Raw genomic sequence first — 23115 nt, 5'->3', positions numbered from 1 at the left:
ACCTTCACAGGGTGAAAACCATAACGCCGCTCTCACTGCCCCAAAGTGACACTGGAGACCACGCTCACATTTATACAGTTAGGGAGCCTCAGGATTCTGATCAAGAGTAATAAAAATCAATTCAATATAGAAATATTTATGGTCATGGAAAAGCTATTTGACTCTAGGTAGGTTCTATAAAGGTGGGGACCACGTCTGCCTGTTTTTCAACATATTCCTATTCCTTGGTTCCAGTAAGAAAGAACATTGTAAGAAATATTTGTTCCCTAAAGACTAAGTGCAGGGAGGAAGCCATCCTCACCCACAGAGGCCAGGTTCCTGAAGGTCTCCAGCATCACGTCTCTGTAGAGCTTCCTCTGAGGCGGGTCCAGCAAAGCCCACTCCTCTGCGGTGAAGTTCACAGCCACGTCCTCAAAGACCACCGAGTCCTGAAACAGCCACAGGTTCCATGTCAGCAAGGCTCCCTTTTCACCCCCGTGTGTGGGAGGATGGGGAGGCCAACAGTCAGGAACCAGACTCAATTCCTAGGACTCCTGAGCTTACACTCTTGTGGGAAATGAACACACACAAGCCAGTCAAATGCATTTTACTCAGTGATGGTAAGTGCTGGAAACTGAAGCAACGTGTAACAGCAATATCTGATAAACACTCATGCACACATAATGAAAAAAAACGGTTTTTACTGAGATAGAGCAGACTGTGAGGTATGACACATATTGAAAATGAAATCATCATTCAGATGACATGGAAATGGACACTTGGCCTGCTCATAAGTTATTTCCTTGAACCTCCTAGAACCAGAGCAGACTGTCAGGAGGTCTTGAACACTGATTTTCCAGGGATGCTGAATCTGAACAACTCTCGCCTGGACTGAACAGCATGTAAAAGCCTGGGCCAGTCCCGTCATATCCGACAGAGGTAGAGATACGAACCCCCTGCCAGGATGAGGTGGACACCGAGGGCACAGACGCAGGCCAGGGCCCAGGGCCTGGGACACCTGTGGGGTAAGAGGAGCCCTGGTTCCTGAGGGATCTGTCAAGCCAGCAGGGCCTCTCAGATAAATAATCAAGAATAATGCCCCACGAAGAAGAGTCACAGAAGGATCTGATGGCATTAGAGCCAAAGATGACTTTAACACAGAGAAAAATCACCGAGTTAATGTTTTTAGGACAATATGGTATGACTCTACACCCTTGAAATATAAAGCAAACTATCTTTATCAATTAGAATTTTAATTAAAAATATATTCCGAAAATTGAAATGATAAAATATTCCAACTACATCAGCTACAAAGAAGGCAAGGCTACCTCACCCGGGGCTGCAACTGGGGTTTGCTAATCACACACCTGAAAATATGAGACATTAGTCATCAGGGAAATGCAATGAAAACTACAAGCAGATACCTCTTCCTACCCACTAGGAAGGCTATAAGACAGACAAGCAGATGCTGGTGAGGACGTGGGAAAGTTGGAACCTTACACACTGCTGGTGGGAAGGTAAAATGAAGCCACTTTGGAAGACAGTCCAGCAGATCCTCAAAATGATAAACACAGTGTCACCATATAACACAGCAATTCCACCCTAGGTATCTATCTACCCAAGAGAGGCGAAAGCAAACACCAACACAAAAACTAATACACAGGGACTTCCCTGGTGGTCCAGTGGTTAAGAATATGCCTTCCAATGCAGGGGACGCAGGCTTGATCCCTGGTCGGGGAACTAAGATCCCACACACCGCGGGGCAACTAAGTCCGTGCGCTGCAACGAAGAAGAGCCCACGTGCTGCAACTAAGACCTGATGCAGCCAAATAAATAAATAAATATTTTAAAAACCCCAAAAACTAATACACAGATGTTTACAGCAGCATGATTCATGACAGCCAAAAAATGGAAACAACTCAAAAGGTCATCAACTGATTTGGATAAGCAAACACAGTAATCTCACAACGGAATATTATTTGCAACAAGAGGAATGAAGTACTAATCCACGACACAAAATCAATGAACTTTAAAAACATTAACAGGATTCACAAAAGCCCACAGGCAGTATCATATCATTTATGTGAAATGTACAGAATGAACAAATCTATAGAGACAGAAATTAGATTAATAACCTGCCTAGACCAAGGGCGGGCGGAGGCTTGGAATGAGTGGTGACTGCCAGCAGGTACAAGTTCTTCTGGGTGATAAAAATATCTAAAATTAGAATATGAGGATGGTTGCACAATCCAGTAAACATTCTAACACTTTTGAATTTTACAGTTTAAACCAGGAAACCTCACGGTTCATAAATTATACCTCAATAAAAACTGTTTAAAAAATAGATTCAGACTAGCTAAAAACATGTTCTTCTTAATCTAATGGCAGTTTTACTCAAAAGCACCAGAACTTCGGCAAATAAAAGAATATGAATTGCCTAAGGAACAAAATTACAAACGTTTCAGAGATCCAGCAGGTTGAGGAGATATCACAAACCAATTGTCAAGGATGCAACACGTGCCCAGAGATGGAACTTGACGCATGATGTTCTATTTCTACAGGAGACGAAAATTCAGTCTGGTTTTCTTTCAAGACTACAGGCTGAAAACGGTGATTCCCCAAACTGCCTTAACAGAGATTTCCTGGAGAGAAGTAACGTCGCACACTCCACCATGTGTGAGCTGAAAGCAGAGTGGGCCAGTCACGTTCAACTTGGAACCGCCGTCACCTACAGACTGTTTCCACCCACCAAGGAGAGCTCCTGGAGAAGAGTCCTCCCAATACCCTGCACCATCCATAAGCCTGATCATCCTTGTTGAAACTCCTAAAACGGCCCCATCAAGAAAGAAAAAAGACAAAAAATAACCACTTTCAAAAGCCCAGAATGAAGAGCTGGCAGATAACACGGCTCAGCAAGAAGCAGCTCCTGAGGATGGGCTGAGTGGATGTGAAGCCTTTAAACATGACTGGCCCTAAAGGTGATGAATGATGCTCAGTCTTGGAGATGAGGAAAGACTGTCTTTTCCAAAAGGAACCGGGCTCAAAATCTTTCATAGTCTTTCCTAGTATGGAGGGAGGTTTCCATAAAGCACAATTTTTGATACCTTTCTTGAGGGGGAAATGTTGCAAGCTGACAGTTCATAAAAGATGTAGTTCTAGTACACTATTTCCACGCACCCGCCTTAACAACAAGTGAACAGGTCACTCTTCAGTATACTTTATGGAGCCTGTTGAGCTTTGAAAATGGACAAATATGGGAAATAATAAATAATTAGTATTAAGTTAAATGATCTTACTCTAGTAAACGTGATTTTTTTTAAGGCGTATGAAGTGCTTTTCAAACTCTTATCCCAATGGAGCAAAATACCGATGAACAATTATTCCCCCGCAGGATCCATAATAATGGAATCTCATCTTTAGTTAAGTCTTCATCTCGTCTATCTCCTTATCACCGAAGCATAAATTTCTTGAGAGCAACTAATGTACCAGTCTTGGGACTTTATACATTACCCTCTTCTAATTCCTTCCTACTGTTCAACGGGGAACTGCTCCTCTCTAGTAAATAGATATCTGTGTACACCGTTGGGCTGCTATGGGTCAAGAAGTGCTTCATCATGAGAGCTTTCAGGGTGTATGGAATGGGAGAATATAAAAAACAAATCTGCCCAATGCATTTGAGCAGAAGTGCTGGTTCCCATTTAAAGCCTGTCTCTCTGCTGCATATACCAGGATGGGAGCAAAAGATGCCTTAATATGTCACGTGGCACGTGTCACGTGCTGGAGACAATGGCACATGCTTAGTGCCTGTTTATCTTCTGTTCTGTGTTTTTAGTATTGGATGACTGAGGTCTTCTGAATGGTTTATCATAAAACCACATTTCAACTCTTGTTTCTGCTCAGAGAGTCTTTTCAAATATCCAAATGTATTTCTCACCCTCATCTCTTGGTAATAATAGACATAGAAATCTCTCTAATGCTGACCTGCAGTACATGCTTGAGTTTTAAAATCATTAATAGAGAAAACTAATGGCGTCGTTTTACCAGGAAAAAATACATGCAGGCCTTGGCAACACTGTGGGTTTAATTCCAGAGCACCACAATAAAGGAAATATTGCAATAAACTGAATTACACAAATTTTTTGGCTTCCCTGTACAGGTAAAAGTCACATAGTCTTTTAAGTGTTCAATAGACTTATATCTAAAAAACCTTGTACATACATTAAAAAACACTATTGCTAAAAAATGCTGACCATCAGTGAGCAAATACTCTGAAAATGGCACCCACAGACTTGCTCAGATGCAGGGTTGCACAACACCTTCAATTTGCAAACAACGCAGTATCTGCTAAGTGCAACAAAAACTGAAATGCAAGGGACTTCGCTGGTGGTCCAGTGGTAAAGAATCTGGCTTCCAATGCAGGGGACGCGGGTTGGATCCCTGGTGGGGGAACTAAGATCCCACATGCCGCAGGGCAAATAAGCCTGCGCGCCACAAGGAAGAGCCCACGCGCCGCAACGAAGATCCGTGTGCCACAACTAACACCCGACGCAGCCAAATAATAATAAAACAAACAAACAAAAAATGACAATCAACAGACACCAACACCAAAATCACACATGGAATTATCTGACAAGGATTTTAAAGCCACTGAAAAATACTTGAGTGAGTAATTACAAACACACCTGAAACAAATAAAAAATTGAAAGTCTCAGCAAAGAAAGAAAAGATATAAAGAAGAAACAAATGGATATTTTAGAACTGAAAAATATAACAACTGAACTAAAAAACTGGATGGTTTCAATACAGAATGAATAAGACAGAGGAAAGAATCAGTCAACTTGAAGGTAGAACATCAGAATTTACCCAATCTGAACAACAGAGAGAAAATAGACCAAAAAAAAAGTGGAAGAGCCTTAGTGACCTGTGGGACAAACACAAAAGATAAAACATTAGTATCACTGGAGTCCCAGAAAGAGTTGAAAAAAGTATGCAATAGGAAATTACTAGAAGAGGGACTTCCCTGGTGGTGCAGTGGATAGGACTCCGTGCTCCCAATGCAGGGGGCCCGGGTTCAATCCCTGGTCAGGGAACTAGATCCCACATGCATGCTGCAAGTAAGAGTTTGCATGCCACAACTAATGAGCCTGCCTGCTGCAACTAAGACCCAGTGCAACCAAATAAATATTTAAAAAATTACTAGAAGAATTATAGAAATGAAGAACAGATAAGTGGTTGTCAGAAGTTAGGGGTGAGGGGGAGAAGGAAGTGGGGTTTGTGTGACTATAAAGGGATAGCAGGAACTATCTTTATAGTGATAGAATAGTGCTGTATCTTGATTGTGGTGATGGCTATACACATGTACACATGATAAAACTGTACACACACATACACATACATATAAAATTGGTGAAATCTACAAAAACCAAACAACCCTACACTTTCAAGTAATGGAACAAAAAAGTCTTACATGCTTGCACACTGAGTCACAGGGCAGAACACTGTATCAAGGAGGAAACGAAAGGGAAGAGCAGTCAAGTGTGAGCCACTCAGATCAGCAGCGTGCTGCCCACGGTGCACAAGGAAACCCCAAGTCAGAAGGTCAAAGCCATCCAAGCTGGATGGGTACCCGCAGGGCAGGGGGAAGGACTGAGCTCCACCTCAGTGTAGAAATGCCCCCTCCTCTGGGCCTCAATTCTCACCCAGGAGGAAACGTTCAAGTTGAAGTTCTGACCCAGAGAAACTCTCTAATTCATCGACCCTCTGAACAGCAGTTGAGCCCAAGGAGCCTTCCCCACATCTGACCTTCACAGACTCACTCAGGGTGCACACATCACACTCAATCCACCAACTCACTGAATGAGGCCAAAAGCAAAGGTCAAGAGACAGCCGAGGGCAGCACAACCTCAGAGGACAAACCGTCCCCAGCACTTCTGGAGCTGGATGCCCTGCCCCATGCTCGTGCCATCAACAGCTCCTTCTGTGGTGGTTCTCTGGTCTGGAGGCCACCTGCAATGGGGGGGTGGGGTGGGGAGGCGGGGTGGGGCAAGACCCCAGGGCACCTTCCTTCACCTCCCTCACAGGCTCAGCTTGTCCCACCCCAGATGATGCACCTGCTTCAAGCCCCGTGGGTCATTTACAGGAGACAAAGACCCCTGTCTCAGTGTGTAAATGAGAACCTGCAGGACCACTGCTTCCTCCTGTGTTCATGGATAACGCAGGAGAGGGAAATTCTAGGGCACTTTTATGGTTTGAGCAACTGGTTACTGCTCATCCCTTTCAGAAGACAGGCATCAGTTCACTAATAACCTCATGATGACAAGCTGTAACTCATCTAATCAGAAGTAAGCAAGTCTCAATAGCCCTGGTCACATTGCACAGAATTTCCATTCATCTCTGTTGTCCAGGTAATAACAGTTAGTGGACCAGATTCAGACAGTGTCAGAACTCTGCACCCTGCATGGAAGAGTCATTACAATTTCTCTGAATCTTTTAAATCCATCTCTCCACCCATTTCACATGAAGGGGTGGGACTGTCTGCATTTCCTGAAATTCTAATGGAAGAGAAAACATTTTCTGTACTGAGACACTTCTCTCCAGAGGCATCTCTGGTTAAGGCCCAAAAGCCTGGAATAATACAAGTCAGCAGGAAAGGGCAAAGACCTGAGATGCTTACTACCCTCACTAAGGAGAAGAAACCAGGCAGAAAGAATGCAGAATTTTACACTTGCTGAAACCGGAAGCTGGATTAGGGGAAGCTATTAGTGCCGAGCTGGACCCAGAGGAGGCAGCCCACAGGTGTCACGGGACAATGCTGAACCCTCCCTGAGCCCTGTGCTCCTGGAAACTTCGATGGAAGCTGAAAGGACCCCCCACCCTTTGGTGTTTTGGAAGATGGCAGGCTGCAAGAAACCGCCCCCGTGCCCCACCTGACTCAGATAAGACTCACATGGAGGCCCCTTGTTTATCCAGGACAAGGCCAGACACAGTCCCCCGAAAGCCCCATCTCCACCTCATCAGTGATTGGTGGAACTGTTCCCCCCACTGACCAAGCAGAACAAATGCTTGTTGGCCAAAGTTTGGTTCAGCTCCTCTCCTTCCCCCTGACCTGGCCTCACCGCAGCCAGCAGACAGACCCCTAAGGACAGGCTGGCCTCAGGGATCTGCTATCCAAGCATCACACCTGGTCCCTCCTGGTGTTGTTTACTCCTCTGTATAAGAGAAAAACTCTCTTTGCCCAACTCTTGAGACACTTGCAGATCTTAGGTTCACATGTCTCCCTTCCTGCAGAGCCCCCTGTGCCTGGTGCAACAGACCCTTCTCCCCCTGCAGGAACTCATTTGAATAAAGGTCTCTTGTTGGAAAGTTTGTAATTTTTTTAATGCCACAGGGTTGACCTAGTGTTCTCAATGGCCCATGTGAAAATTTAAAAAGAGAAAACGCACTAAAAAGAAGTGTGGGTGGGTGCAGAGGAAGCGCCTCACCCAGTACCACTTGACATCAATTACAGGGAGAAATGTCAATTACAGTCCCCAACAGAAAAATTGAAAACACGAAAGAATCAACAATTACAGGCCTCAACAGAAAAAGATGTACATACATTGCATCTTCTCAAGAAACTGGCTACCCCAGCAACTAGCCAATGAGAAACCAGCATCAACCTGAATTCTCCATCTCTCCACGGACTTTACATCAATACAACCCCTCCCAACTCCCTCCTTTTTCTCCAATAAATAAGTCTGTTGGACTTGCCTATGGCTTTTGCTATACCTTGTCTGTCCCGAATTGCAATTTTTTGCTGTTCCCAAATAAATCCATTTTTCCTAGTAAATAACTTATTTTTAAGCTCAACATCCATTTTTTACCTAAACTTTACTCAGGCTTCTCTTCCCAAATGCCCCTGACTCTGGGTCACTCCCCGCTACACCTCCCAAACTGAGCATCACTGAGCTGCAGAGCAAATCCCCTCTCACCTGGGCCGAGGACGCCCTGACCACAGGACCTCTGGTTCTGTCAATCCGCCTTCCTCTCACCCTCCTCTCACAGAAGAGAAAAGCCCTTTGCTGTGTGGTTGGAGACGCTGGCACATCCCTGAGATCCGAGCTTCGGCCCTATCGCAACATTAATTGCAAAACACTCTCCCTGACCAACCCTGGACTTGACATTATCTGTCAGGTCCAGGGCGGGACCCCAGCGCCTGACCGCCCGCTCCAGGGGCTCGCCCCGTCCTCGCTCAAACACCCACCGGGACAGGGACTGGGTCGGAACTCACGGGATCCCACGTTGCGGTCGAGGGCAGACACCCGAGCTGGGATCCGAGACCCCACTCGAGGACTGGACAGGACCCCGGGACCGCGCGACGCGGTCGAGGGTGGAAACTAGGGTCCGGACCGGGGTCACGGAGTCCTAGCCTGCTGCAGCTTCCGGCCAATTCGAACCAGACCCAGACGGTCTCGGCGCCAGCCCCACGCACTCACCATTTCAGCCCCTCTCCGCGCATTCAGGTCGTCCTCCCCGCGGCCCTGCAGCTCAACAGCTCCGGCAGGTTAGAGCGACAGCGACGGGACACCTGAGGCCCCCTGAAGTAGTTGCGACAGAACACCAGGTCGGCTAAGAGCGACGTCACCACGTATACCAATGCGCCCGCCCCCTTCTCTGATTGGATGAGGCTCCAAGACTTCGCACCTTAATTGGACGGGTCTCTGGGCACACCCCCTTTTTGGGCCCTGATTGACAACGGGTGCAGGCCTGGATTCTGAGAGAAGGGCGGGCTGTAGGCCACGTGACGGAGCAGGGCGGAAGTGCGGGTGGGTGGCTTCAGCCCTTTACTGCCTGGCTTTCTATGGGGCGCCAGACCTGGCTGCCCTGGTGGACTCTAAGCCGAATGTACTCCTGGCCAGACAGATACAGCATCAGCCCACAGCTTGCAGTCCCCTTCTCCTGAACAGAAAAGTGCCACTCAGTTCCCCTCAGTGCCCCCTGTCCAGGGCTGCCCCCCTAAGTCCGGGAGCCAGGACAGCAGGGGACAGGTGTGAAGGGAAAATCAAAATGGAGTCAGTATTGCTAAGAGAGCGCTCTAAAATGGAGCCAGGAGGCCACTGAGGAAGTGGGACTTATGCAGGTCTCAGCCCAGATGGAATCTGAACTTTTGACCACTTACTGCCTTAACGCAGGCATCCAGAACATCTGCCCAATGACCCAGAAAGTCAAGATACTTATTGGACCCTTCCCCTAAATAACTCGTGACAGCCTATTCCTTAAGGACAAATATTTCATTCCCTGTGTCAGTCTATCATAACTCATGCCAGGCAACTTTAACCACCCTGTGGCTTTTCCTTTAATAAGTCTGTTAATCTTTCTCCTCCCTACAACACTTTCAGTGTTACGCTGTTGATGAAAAATTAATGAATAGTCGATCTAAAAGAGAAAATAGAAAATTTTGTTTAAGCCTATGTGAGGATTATAACCCAGGAGACAGTCTCTCATAAAACTCAGAGGGCTGTTCCACTTACTAGAAGTCTAAGGCCATCATATACATTTTTGAGACAAAGGAGCATATATCAAAATGACACAATGACATCTCACATAAGGTTCACCAAAAATACATAGTCTAGATCTGCAGCAGATCAGCATGACCCCTGACAGGATTAGGAAAGGTATGTTATCTTGGAGTTACATTGCTGGTGGCAGAACGAGGAAAAAAATTTGATCTTTCCGGTGGAGCAGACATTCCTACCTCTGAGAAAGTCTGGTTAATGTATAATGCAGACGCACAATGCACATTAGGGAGGGCCCAATAAGGGCAGAGAGTAATGTTATGCTTAAATTTTCTTTCTTATGCCTCAAAACCATAAATTGTATTCCATCAACTCAAACCTGGGTCCCCCAAGTTGCAATTCCTAAGACCCCAAATAAAGCTCAATACTGATTACTGTTCCACATGAGACAGGAGGGCCTGCGGACCTCCTGAGTCAGGGGTTGGCCTCGGGGCAAGGTCACTGTGAATCTGTTCCCAGAGTACAAAGACACTCTGTGATGCTCCCTGCATGTATTCAGGGGCCAGCCCCACTTTGACATTTTATCTTTGACACGAGGAGATCCGGCCCTCCTGCCCACACATTTGGGCTTGACCAAGTTCTCTGTGTCCTGTTTCTTAACCCACATCGTCAGCCTTCTCCCTGGACGGGGTGTCGCCCCCACGTCTGAGCAACACTGAGGTTCCGAACAAGCCCCTGGTCAGCTTCTCCAGACAACAGGTGACCGAGGGAGCCCTGTCCAGTCCAGCCACGCTGGCCCCGCACTCCGCGCACCGCTCTCACTCGCCCAACTTCCCTCCCGCTCGCCCTCCTCACACAGAAAAGCCCTTTGCTGTGCGGTTGGAGACGCTGGCACATCTCTGAGATCCGAGCCTCGGCGCTATCGCAACAGTATTTGCAATACAGTCTCCTTGACAAGTCCAGGCTTGACTTTATCTGTCAGGTCCAGGGCGGGTCCCCCACGCCCCAGCGCCTAACGGCCCGCGTCGAGAGTAGTCCTGTCCTCCCTCCGACCCCCACGGGGCCAAAGATTCGGTCCGGACTCCCCGGACCCCGAGCAGTGACGGAGCAACACGGCAGGTCCTCAGCCCGCGGCCGAGGGGGAGACTCGGGTCGGGACTCCGGGGTGGGTGGGACACGGGGAGACCCTAGCCCGTCCGTCGCTTTCGGCAAGTTCCGGACCCTTCGAACCAGCCTTTTCCCTGTTAGGGCCCTGAGCGGTGCACTCACCATCTCTGCCTGTTTCCGAGTTCTCCGAAGCGTCCTCGGGGCGACCCTCCGACCTGGGCAGGTGAGACCGACGGGGACGCGACACCTGCAGCCGCGCAGGACAAGTTCGCACAAGCGCAGAAAAACTTCCGCGGGCTGGGAACGCGCGCGCCGCCCGCCCTCTCCGGGGCCCGGGCTCTGATTGGACAGTAATCCTTGCCCCGCCCCTGCCCTGATGGACAGTCCTCCTAGTCCCCCTCTGTCCTGATTGCTGTTTGTCCGGACCCCAGTCGCCGCTGATTGGACAGTTCAACCAGACCTCGCCCCTGCCTCCGAATGACAGGCCACAGGGACACGCGTGGCTGATCCGCCCGCCTGGGAATTGGGCTCCGTGCAGAACGAGCTCTGGGCGCGGCACACCCTGTGGCATCTGCTCGGTGGCTCCCCTGTGTCCTCCTCCTGCACCTGGAAGTCCAGACTCAGTTTCCCCGGGGATCGCTCCATATCCGGAATGAGGATGAGAAAATACGGGTCATAGGGCCTTGTTGATGGAAATAAAAAATAAACGATCTATAATAGGAACAGAAAAGTCTTTTGAGCCAAACTGAAGACTAGAGCCCTTAAGACGGCCTCTCAGATAACTCAGAGGACCTGCTCAGGAGAAGCATGGTTTTTAGCACCGTTTTCTATCTTGTCAGAACTCTTAACAGCAAACAAGGCAGGGAAACATTCCTTCAAGTTTCCAAAAACGAACAGATCAGGGACTTCCCCGGTGGTCCACTGGTTAAGACTTCGTGCTCCCAGTGCAGGGGGCGTGGGTTCAACCCTTGGTCAGGGAACTAGATCCCACATGCTGCAACTAAAGACCCCGCATGCCACAACGAAGATCTCGCGTGCTGCAACTAAGACCCGGTGCGGCCAAATAAGTAAATATTTTTTTAAAAAACGGCAAAAAACAAACAGATCAGCACATAGGCTGCAGCAAGAGGCAACGAGTAGCTATGGCCTTGGCACCTGGGAAGGGAGTCATCATCGAAGGAGGACCAGCATTGGTGTCCCAGGAAGGGAGACATCTAGTCTTTATTTTTAACACGGACATCTTTTGTTCTGGTCAATGCGCCCTTTAATAATTAAAGCAGGGCTTCCCTGGTGGCGCAGTGGTTAGGAATCTGCCTGCCAATGCAGGGGACACGGGTTCGAGCACTGGTCTGGGAGGATCCCACATGCCGCGGAGCAACTAAGCCCGTGAGCCACAACTACTGAGCCTGCGCGTCTGGAGCCTGTGCTCCGCAACGGGAGAGGCCGCGACAGTGAGAGGCCCGCGCTCCGCGATGAAGAGTGGCCTCCGCTCGCCGCAACTGGAGAAAGCCCTCGCACAGAAACGAAGACCCAACACAGCCAAAAATAAATAAATAAATTAATTAATTAAAAAACAACAACAACAAAAAATAATTAAAGCAGACAATGTGTTTGATAGGTCACAAACAGGCCATTTTAGTTAGCATAAGATTCGAGTTAAATCATGTATAAGCCCGAATAACTTCCCCATACCTCAATAGGTGAAAATTTCTTTCATCAGCTTGGTGATCTACAGTGTCAAGGTGTGGCCCAGGGCAAGGTCATTGTGGAAACGTGCCCTTTAAGAACAAAGACTCAATGACACCACCATGTGCTACGCAGGGTCAGGCTTGGTCCATGTGTGACCTTTAACAGCAGGAGGCTCTGCCCTTAGTCCAAGCTCCCACCGCTGGGGCTTGAGGTCAGCTACCCAAGGCCCAGGGAGCTTTACCCCATGGGAAGTCAGACCCTGAGGTCCCAGTCTCCCTGCAGAACTGGTCTCAGCACAGCCACTGAGATGTCACAGTTCTCAGGTGTGCATTTTATACTGCAGGGAAATTTATGTCAGATCAGCTTTTAGTCAGTCTCTGTGAATTTTGAAATGTAAAAGTTATATTTCCTTTTTCACACTGTATAGTGATGGTTGGACAGCTGTGCAATGTACAAAAAGCCACTGAGTTTTACACTTAAAAGTGTGAACGTTATGGTATGTGAACTGTATACTCGTTTAAAAACAAATTATAAGGCCATTATAGCCATGATAACCCTACCTCTTGGTCACCACTAAAATACTTTCTGTCTGGAAATTCCCTGGCAGTCCAATGGTTAGGACTCTGCAGTTTCACTGCTGAGGGCCTGGGTTCAATCCCTGGTGGGGGAACTAAGATCCCACAAGCTGCGAGGCATGGCCAAAAAAATTCTTTAAAAAAATTTTTTTTTCTGTGTTTGGATTTACCTAGTCTGGACATTGTATATACCTAAATGAAATCATACAATATTGGTCTTTTGTGTCTGGCTTTTTTCCTCAGCATATTTTCAAGGTTTCATTCATGTTGCAGCATGTGTCAGAGCTTCCCTTACTTTTTATGACTATTATTCTCATCCTATGTACAGGTTACACTTTGTTTATCCATTCAGCCACTGATGGACATTCGGGACATTTCCATCAGCCACTGATGGACATTCAGGACATTTCCACCTTTTGGCTATTGTGAATAGTGCTGCAACCAGCATTCACGTACACGTATTTGAGCATCTGTTTCAGTATAGGCAGGAGTGGAAATGTTGGCTCACAGGGTTAATTTCATGTTTAACTTTTTGAGGAACCACCAAGCTCTTACCCACAGTGGCTGCACCATTTTACATTCCCACCAGCAATGTACAGGGTTCTAATTTCTCCATATCCTTGACAACATTTCTTTTTTTTTTCCTTTAGAATTATTTTATTAAATCATAAATGTACAACAGCTTCTTAACTCTACAGACGCACTTAAATTTTTTAAAGGAAAAATGTTATGTCTTATTACACCATGATCCTGGCTAATAGCTTTTCAAAACTTTGAGAAAAATCTTAAAAAAGGTTTTACATGTCACCTGAAACTTACAAATTTAACATTATCAAACAAGGAATGCTTCTACACTTACAAAGACTGCTAGAAAGAAACAATAATTAAAAAGCTAAGAAACTGTCTCAAAGGCACTTTTTTTTTTTTTTTTTTACAATCCTTCCTCCACAGTAATGTTATTAAATAATCCAATCCATTCACAAAATGGCTCTCTGCATCTGCTCTGGTGTCTTCTGCCATATTACTGCATACTTATGCATGACTGAGATAAGAGTTTCCTTAACATTGTTATTTCAGTCACCTGAAGCTGTTCTGTTACCTCTGGGCTCTCATCCTCTTGTATTTATACAGTGAAGCCCACGGTAAATAGGAAGAAGATCAATATCGGCTTCTCCCTCCATAACCCCCACTTCCTTCACTGCTTCCTGGACCATAGTTTCTTCCACCATATGGTCCCCCCATGTTCCTGCTACCACCAAAGTTTCCACTCTTCATTGGACCGTAGTTAGAAGGTTGCTGGTTATAATTTCCAAAATCATTGTCATTTCCACTTCCACAATTTCTTCCTCCATAGATACCACACCCACCCCAGGAGCTCCCACCCTGGTTGCCAGATCCAGAACCTCTACCACCATACTCTCCTCCTCCTCCTCCATAACCTGGGCCACCTCCAAAATTGCCACCTCCAGGTCTTCCTCCATACCCAGGATACCCATCCCTAAATCCAGGACCACTTCCATATCCATCAGGTCCTCCTCTTAAGTTACTTCCTGGTCCAAAATTGCCACCAGCACCGCAAGAATCTCCAAAACCAAAGTGGCCTCCTCTTCCACTTCTAGAACTTTGGAATTCCTGCATTTCTTGTCTAGACAAAGCCTTTCTTACTTCTGCATTACGACCATTGATGGTATGGTATTTCTGCAACACAGTCTTTCTTTTTTTTTTGTTGAGGTTTTCAAATGTACTTTATTTCTTCAATCACGCCATATTTTAATGCTTTTACTTGGCATCAATTATGAGTTGATTTTGAAACAATTCAGTATTAAACCAGCTGGGATGATCATTGTTCTCTCCATTCCTTTGGGGTGACTCTGCCAACAGGGGACAGGTTCCCTTCTATTCCAATTTGTGTTGCTGTATATGCCCATACAGCAACACAGAAAGTGGCTCCACTAGCTAATACAGCATTACCATATTTGTCATGGAAATTAGGTGCCCGCTTCTGGTGGCTCTGCCTTGCCATTGTTTGCGGAATGCCTCAAACTCGGAGATGACTTAGTGCGTTTTTGGCCAAGGGAAACATCGTGAAGCTGAAGACAGAACGGCGGCAACTGCAGTTGCTGACTTCTTTGCAACACAGTCTTATCCACAGGATCATACTTATCAAAAGTAACAAACCCAAAGCCTCTTTTCTTTCCAGACTGCCTATCAGTAATTATCTCAATGGTATCAATTTGTCCATATGCCTCAAAGTAATCTCTAAGATGATATTCCTCAGTATCTTCTTTAATTCCACCTACAAACAGCTTCTTCACAGTGACATGAGCCCCTGGCTTTCCAGATTCCCCTCTTGCAAACAGCACGTTTTGGCTCAACCGCTCTCCCATCAGTTGAATGAGGTCTGGCAGCCATGGCAGCATCAGTCTCAGCCATGGATGAAAAAGTTACAAAACCAAATCCTCTTGATCTTTTGCTTGCAGGATCCCTCATTACCACACAATCTGTAAGTTTTCCCCATTGTTCGCAGTAGTTCTTCAAACTTTCTTCTGTAGTTTCAAAGCTCAGGCCACCAATAAAGAGTTTACGGATTTGTTCCTTTTCTCTCTCCATCGCGGACTCAGTCGCTTCAGCCTGATTTCCCGCAGCCGAGCGAGATGAGAGAGATCTCCACGGACGAACACGAACCGGACTCGTCCCGGCGCTGTAGTCAGAACTGCCGCTGCTCTAGGAGCACCTCCACTCTCTGGACCCGGCGCTACTGCTACTGCCACTAGAGCAGCCGCCGCTGCTTTTCTCCTTGACAACACTTCTGGCCATGATTCTAGCCATCCTAGCAGGTGCAAAGTGGTTATCTCATGTGGTTTTGACGTGCATTTCCCTGATGATTAGCAATGTGGAGAAAATTTTCATCTGTTTATTGGCCCTTTGTATATCACTCTTGGACAAAAGTCTATTCAACTTCTTTCCCATTTTTTAACTGGGTTGTTTGCATTTTTATTATTGATATGCATGGCTGTTTAATGTGTTCTGGATAATAAAACCTTGTCGCATATATGATTTCCAATATGTTCTCCCATTCTGTGGGGTGTCTTTTCACTCTCTTGATAGTGTCCTTGGATGCACAAAAGATTTTACTTTTGATAAGGTCCAGTTTATCTATTTGTTTCTTGTGTTGCTAGTGCCTGTATTCCTGTCCTACTGGTTGTTAGGCCTGAGACGTTCAGCACTGGAGTTTGCAGGCAGTTGGATACAGCCAGGTGTTGGTGCTAAGATGAGGACCTCCGGGAGGCCTCACTCCGATTAATATTCCCTGGGGTCTGAGGTTCTCTGTTAGTCCAGCGGTTTGGACTCGGAGCTCCCACCACAGGAGCTCGGGCCCGACCTCCGGCCTGGGGACCAAGGTCCCCGCAAACTGCGTGGTGTGGCAAAAAGAAAAAAGAAAAAAAAAAAAAAAGGGAGCAGTACAATAACAAAAAATAAAACAAAATTAGAAAGATAAAAAATATATTAGGAGAAATAAAAATATAATTGAAACAACCAGTCACTGGGGGTTCCTCCCATCCCCTTAGGTGTCTGTGGTCCCCCACTGGTGCCTGGTAGGTGCCCTAGTTGTGCGGAGACGCGAATTCCGCGTCCTCCTAGTCCGCCATCTTCCCTATGTGAAGTTTTAAGTGATAATTGTTTTATGCTAGATCTATTTAGAATAGCTTACCAATGTTGAGGGGGTAATTTACACCCTTAGAGTTTGCTACGTTAAATTGAATGATGGGAATTCATTGAATGTCTATGTCATTTCTGAGTAAGATAAAATACTGAAACATTAGTTATTCAATACTAAACAAGTCTAAGTTTACCTACTTTTGCCTTATTATAGAAAACAAAAGATATTTGGATCTATTAGTAAGATACTTTTTACTGCATTGGAAAAGAAATATTGGTATAACAAACAGTTCACGATTGCTTACTTCTTAATTTCACTATAAATTAAGGTTTCTAAAACTACTAAGATTAATAAGGAAGACATCCTTGTATGCAAGAAAATTAAAAGAGGGACTTCCCTGGTGGCGCAGTGGTTGAGAATCCGCCTGCCAGTGCCGGGGACATGGGTTTGAGCCCTGGTCCGGGAAGATCCCACATAACGTGGAGCAACTAAGCCCGTGCGCCACAACTACTGAAGCCTGCGCGCCTAGAGCCAGTGCTCTGCAACAAGAGAAGCCACCGCAATGAGAAGCCCGTGCACCACAACAAAGAGTAGCCCCATGCTCGCCGCAACTAGAGTAAGCCCATGCACAGCAACGAAGACCCAACACAGCCAATAAATAAATAAATTTATAAAAAAAAAAAAGAAAATTAAAAGAAAAATGTATAAGGAATGGAAATGCATTTTGTTAAGGGAAAACGAAGTGACTTTGTCCTAAAGCCAGTTATTTCTAAATGGGAAAGAAAACAAAGGACAAGTAAAATGGACATAGAAAGTTGTAAAAGTTTTGTGAAAAAAAGGAATCTTTAGAAAGGATTTTTTTGTGTCGTCGGGACTGGCTAAAATTGGAATAAATTTAGGTGAACAAGTTTTAATATGACAAGTTAGTGCAAAAGTAAAAATTGGTTTTTCTGTTAAAAGAACGAATATTTTTTCTAGTGGTCTGCTTGTGATAATAAGAGATTATAAAAGGTAGACATTATGTTTTGTCAAAATAACCACTATGTTCAATGTTGTCTTTATGAGTTTTGTTTTAGGTACCTCTTATAGCTTTAATTTTCTATTAGCCTTTTGTAATGAATTTTTAAGAAATTTTTTTGACTTTTGGAGGCCCCTACATGCCAATTAAAATAGGTATCCCATTCTGTTTGTTTCACATGGAAGCCCTCACTTTTAAGTGCACTTTCTTTTTAATTCTTAAAAATTTTTATTATTTTAAAATTTTTTATTAAGTGCACTTCTTAAATGATCTTATCTAATTGGAATGTTCCTTATAACAGCCATTGTAACGCTAGGTTTTAATTTCCCTGAGGAATGGCAGCAGTTTGGTAGGACCCTAGCTGCAAATGGAGATTAATATACATTTCGGTTTGGCCATATTTTGGGGCTCCCAAGCCATGTTCTCAGGACACAAAATTTGTAGGTTGTTGTCAGTAAGATTTTGCCATTTTTACAGATATTTATAGCTTCTGGGACCACAGTTCCTAACAGGTGTACTGGAAGGTGGCATGCTTATTAACCATGTGGATTTAAGGATCTTATTTATGTATGTATGTATGTATGTATGTATGTATGTATGTATGTATGTATGTATCTTTCCTCCCTCCCTCCCTCCTTCTACTTCTTTCTTATACTTTCGGTCACTTGGAGTCAAACTAATACCTAAAAGGGACAGGCCACTCAGTTGGAAACTGTGGTAGTTTACAATGTACCACACTGCATAGAAATTTTCTTGAGTTTGGCAAGGGACCTTGTGCCATTCCAACCCGTTCTGTGACCAACTTCTCCCAACATGGGAGTCTTTGAGTTAGGTGGCAAGTGTTCTAACAGCTCTTAAATTCTTGATCTGTGACCACCAATTTTTGTGGCTTTTTGGTTTCTGAGATCCATGTTAGCAGTAGCCTTTATCTACACAAAACAAGATAAACATGTTCACCAAAACAAACCAACAGCAACCAAGATACACTACTGCAGAAGTCTGTGTACACCACCAGCAATTCCCACCATGGGGGACTTCCCTGGCAGTCCAATGGTTAGGACTCTGCACTTTCACTGCAGGGGACACAGGTCCAATCCCTGGTCGGGAACTAGGATCCAGCATGCCTCAGGGCATGGCCAAATTAAAAAAAAATCCCAGCATGGACTAAATAAGGAGATTCCAGCAAATGGGGTCAATAGACTGCAACTGGGGAAAGGACTGTATCAGCAACTCCAGTAAAGGGGAAATGCAGGGTGCAACTTGCGAAAGGGATTCCAAGCAAGCAGGAGATTGCAGACTGAACTAAGAACTAGGGACTAGGGTTCTGGATGGAACCATCTTCCAGCTCAAGCTGACCCACTAACCCCTGACTGGAAAGTCAATTTGATTGGGAGTAGAGCAGAGAGCAGAGCTCAGAAAGGAGAGGAACTTATCCACAGCCCTCAGAAATGGTGAGAAAGACAGTGAACTCGAAAAAAGGTTTGCTGGTACCACACCTGTGTGTGTGTGTTTTTTTAATTAATTATTTTTTGGCCGCGCCACATGGCACACGGCATGTGGGATCTCAGTTCCCTGACCAGGGATGAACCTGCGCCCCCTGCGGTGGAAGCACAGAGTCTTAACCACTGGACCGCCAGGGAAGTCCCCCACGCCTCTGTTTCTGGTCATCTCTGAATACCATTGGAAAGTCCTTTGATCCCACTGCTGCCACCAAATCTGTTAAATAGCAAAAATTCTCTGAGTAAATTTAAAGATCAAATTGGCTTTATTGAACAGTTGATGAACTGGGCAGGGTCCCATCTGGCAAGTAGAAAGGCGCACCATTGAGCTTCAGAAGAGGAAAGGTTTTCAAAAGTGAAAAGGAAATTATTAGCAAAGAATGCATGGTTTCAGGCAATGCCGCCCTCCTAAGGGGGATGGAGGGGGCCTATCAAGGGGATTACCTCACTAGTGCTGAGCAGGAAAACCCAGATCGACTGGTTAAAGGTCACACTCCTGGGAAAGATTGAAAGTGCAATTTGGCTAGGTAGTAAGTTTTGGCTTGCTGACATGGGATTCAGCACAAGTGACTACATTTTGGGCCTGATGTCTCCTTTTTTTTAACACATGATGTCACAATCCATACAAGACAGGGAGGCTGCTGTCACACCCCCCACACCCCACTTGGGTTTATGCCCCATCAGAAGCCCCATCCCGCCCTCTCACAGTTACCAATACCCCAAACTTTAAAAAATCATTTCCTTTCATTTACTTTTAGTTTCATCAATAATTTTTCCTGTTTTATATTGTATGTAAATAGAATCAAATGGTATGTATCATTTTATATCGTGTCTTTTTTTTTTAATTAGCTTTAACAGTCCACTTTTTAAATTTTATTTATTTTTTATTTTAGCTGCGCTGGGTCTTCGTTATGGCGCATGGGCTTCTCTAGTTGTGGCGCTCGGGCTTAGCTGCCCCTCGGCGTGTGGGATCTTAGTTCCCCAACCAGGGATCGAACCCGCGTCCCCCGCATTGGAAGGTGGATTCTTAACCACTGGACCACCAGGGAAGTCCGTATCAAGTGTCTTTTATTCAAAAATGTTTTGCTGTCCACAGCTTGGTAATTTATGTACTTTTATTAATCTATTTTTATACTTGTAGGACTATACCATTTTCATGTACCGATTCAACTGTTAGCAGCTTTTTTTTTTTCACATTTTTGCCATTGGGACCAATGTTTGTAATAACATTCTCTTACAATATGTTTTTATTTTTTAAAACTTGCTTTTATGTTTATTTTTTGGCCACACCACGGGGCATGTGGGATCTTAGTTCCCAGACCAGGGATCGAACCCGCACCCCCTGCAGTGGAAGCTCAGAGTCTTAAGCACTGGACCGCCAGGGAAATCCCTAAAATATTTTTAAAATTGTAATAAAATCTAATAAAATTCTCATATGTTTATCTTCTGCCTTAGTATGCCCTGATCTCAGCTTCATCTCAGCACACTCCAAGTTCAACTGCTTACACTCCACCAATATTCTTCTCCATTGCTCATGAGCTACATGTCAGTTGATGGCAATATCATCATGCCAGTTTTTCCTGCACAAAATAGAGCCACTCTTGACTCTTCCTCTCACCCCACCTTCAAGCCATCAAGAAATTCTGATGGCTCTAACTTCAAATTACATCCGGGCTCCAACCTGGCACATCATTGCCACTGCTACCAACCCGATCTGATCCACTACCTTAAGTGACAACATCCTAGAGTCTATTCTCAAGGTAACACAGGGACTTTGTAAAGCTGCCTCATCTGGCCACTTTTAGGCTCTATGTCACTCATGGCCAATGTCAGTGCACCACGGCAGGTCAGTGCATCAGGACATGATGTGCCTACCCACCGCCATTGCTCTCCTCTCACCTCTGCTGTTCTTGCCACCAGCTCATTCTGCTCCAGAAACACTGGCCTCTGGCTGTCCTTCAAATATCCAAGGCCCACTCCCTCTCTAGGAACTACATTAGTCTGCTTGGGTTGCCCTAACAAAGCACTGGAGACATGACGGCTTAAACAACAGAAACTTATTTTCTCATGGTTTAGGAGGCTGGCTGTACGAAATGAAGTGGTCAGCAGGGCTGGCTACTTCTGGAGGCTCTGAGGAGGAACCTGTTCTAGGCATATCTTCTAGCTTCTGGAGGTTGCCAACAATCATTTGCATGTCTTGGCTTGTACAGAGATCACACCAATCTCTGCTCTGTCTTTACATGGTGAAGACGTGTCTGTCTCCTGTGCAGGTCTCTGTGCCCAAATCTCCCTCTTTTTATAAGGATACACATCATTGTATTAGGACCTACACCAATCCAATATGACCACATCCTGATTACATCTGCAAAGACCTTATTCCAAATCAGGTTGTGTCAGTGATGCCAGGTGGACATGAAATCGGTGGTGGGGCAGGGGAGGACACACTACTGAAGTCAGTATATACGTATGTATTTTGGGGGGGGGGGCTGCGCCATGTGGCACGCAGGATCTTAGTTCCCTGACCAGGGATCGAGCCCATGGTCCTTGCATTGGGAGCATGGAGTCTTAACCACTGGACCAGCAGGGTTAAGGATTTGTATATATTTTAATAATACATTTAGGTATCAACTTCCAGTGTTATCTGAAATAGTTTACTCTTCTGCTATAATATTCCCTGGAATGAATGAATGAATGAATGAATGAATGAATGAAACTTCCATCTCCATATCCCTCTCATCCCCACTGTGCTACATTTCTTGGTACTACTGTGAAAGGTCAATGAAATCTAAAGGTAGATATGTTTCTGCTGAATTGTTGTTTCACTGAGGGTAAGGCCGGGAGGTTATGTTTCCCAGGATCCCCGTCTTTACGATTCCAGGTTACAATTCACCAACAGCTTAACTCGTATGAGATCTGGAAGGCACAGTGAAGAAATCATTCTTCCCAGGGTTTGGAACCACCATATACAGACAGACCAGTGCACAGGGGCTTGTTGGGCAACCAGGTAGGAGCTCGTGATCACCAGCCAGGTCAGTCAAGTAAGTTATCAAACCAGATGCCAACTTTTTCTCTTCCATTTTCTAGGGGTCCTGGCTTCCACACATAACCTCTATAAACCCCCATCATGGATCAGATTCTGTAGTCAGAAATCCACAGGGTTGGGTTCATCAAACGTGTCTGATTGGGACTGTTCCACATGGGCAGAGCCAGAACTCAGAAAACGGTGCTGGAACTCAGGCTCACCAGGTTGCCATGCATCTCTGTCTCCTGATGGTACAGAAGACCTGAGAATCATGGTTTCCACACTTATGCTTTCCAGACCTCATGCTTCTTCCTAACCTTAAGAACTTTAACTCAGAACCACTAACAGAAGGACTCTGGATATACAGTTTCTCACCTTACCCAAGCTGACAACACAATTCAGTAGAACTGTCTGGACAGGAGCTTTCATCTTCATGCCAGCAAGTTGCTCTTCTTGACTCAATTATCATGTCCAATTTCCAACCAAGATCATGGACATGAACAGAGGCCAAATTACAAACATAATCAGATGAGAATGTTATTTTCCAAGATCTTCCACAATTACTAATTTCTGTGAGAAACACAGATATGGTATCTGCTAGCAACAAACAATTTGGAAGACACACCTTTCAGTAATGAAGGTGCAAGGGGAGGGTAAATATTGAGTCAGATAATTCCAGTATCTGTAACAGTGGACCAGGAAAGACATTTCAACAATACAGACCTCATATCATGATCACATACTAGGAAGATAATGCAAAGTAAGAATCAGAAACTTTTCATCTAAAAATTATACCAAGTTACACATGAAAAAAAACAAAAACTGAAAACCACTTATCACCCCTGGGTTCAAAAGACATCATAATGGGAATTCCCTGGCAGTCCAGTGGTTAGGACTCTGTGCTTCTACTGCAGGGGGCATGGGTTCGATCCCTGGTCAGGGAACTAAGATCCCACAAGCCGAGCAGGGCAGTCAAAAAAAAAGACACTGTAATGGAAATGAGGCAAGCTTTATATGACTGTATGATTATTTAAAGTTGGAGATAACAAAATATAAGTAGTACAGATGAAG

General features: G+C 45.3%; 2 protein-coding genes and 1 pseudogene across 2 annotated transcripts in view; all 3 read right to left on the bottom strand.

Annotated features, from left to right (window-relative positions):
- The window catches only part of LOC137760199 (zinc finger protein 77-like), a 41651-nt gene extending 30500 nt beyond the window's left edge, over positions 1–11151 (bottom strand). The window contains 3 exon segments of the mRNA XM_068537271.1: positions 302–428; positions 10743–10998; positions 11000–11151. Of these exon segments, the coding sequence (XP_068393372.1) occupies positions 302–428; positions 10743–10998; positions 11000–11151 (535 nt within the window).
- A 2427-nt stretch (positions 11152–13578) lies between these two features.
- On the bottom strand, positions 13579–16203 carry LOC137760200 (heterogeneous nuclear ribonucleoproteins A2/B1-like). Its single transcript, XM_068537272.1, is given in 3 exon segments — positions 13579–14554; positions 14983–15198; positions 15200–16203. Coding segments are annotated over 3 exon segments (1023 nt in total). The 5' UTR covers positions 15455–16203; the 3' UTR covers positions 13579–14002.
- On the bottom strand, positions 14547–14927 carry LOC137760197 (cytochrome c oxidase subunit 7B, mitochondrial pseudogene; annotated as a pseudogene).
- Positions 16204–23115: the final 6912 nt, after the last annotated feature.

Source organism: Eschrichtius robustus, chromosome 2, assembly GCF_028021215.1.
Source record: "Eschrichtius robustus isolate mEscRob2 chromosome 2, mEscRob2.pri, whole genome shotgun sequence".
NCBI lineage: Eukaryota > Metazoa > Chordata > Mammalia > Artiodactyla > Eschrichtiidae > Eschrichtius > Eschrichtius robustus.
This window is presented reverse-complemented; position numbering and strand designations above follow the sequence as displayed.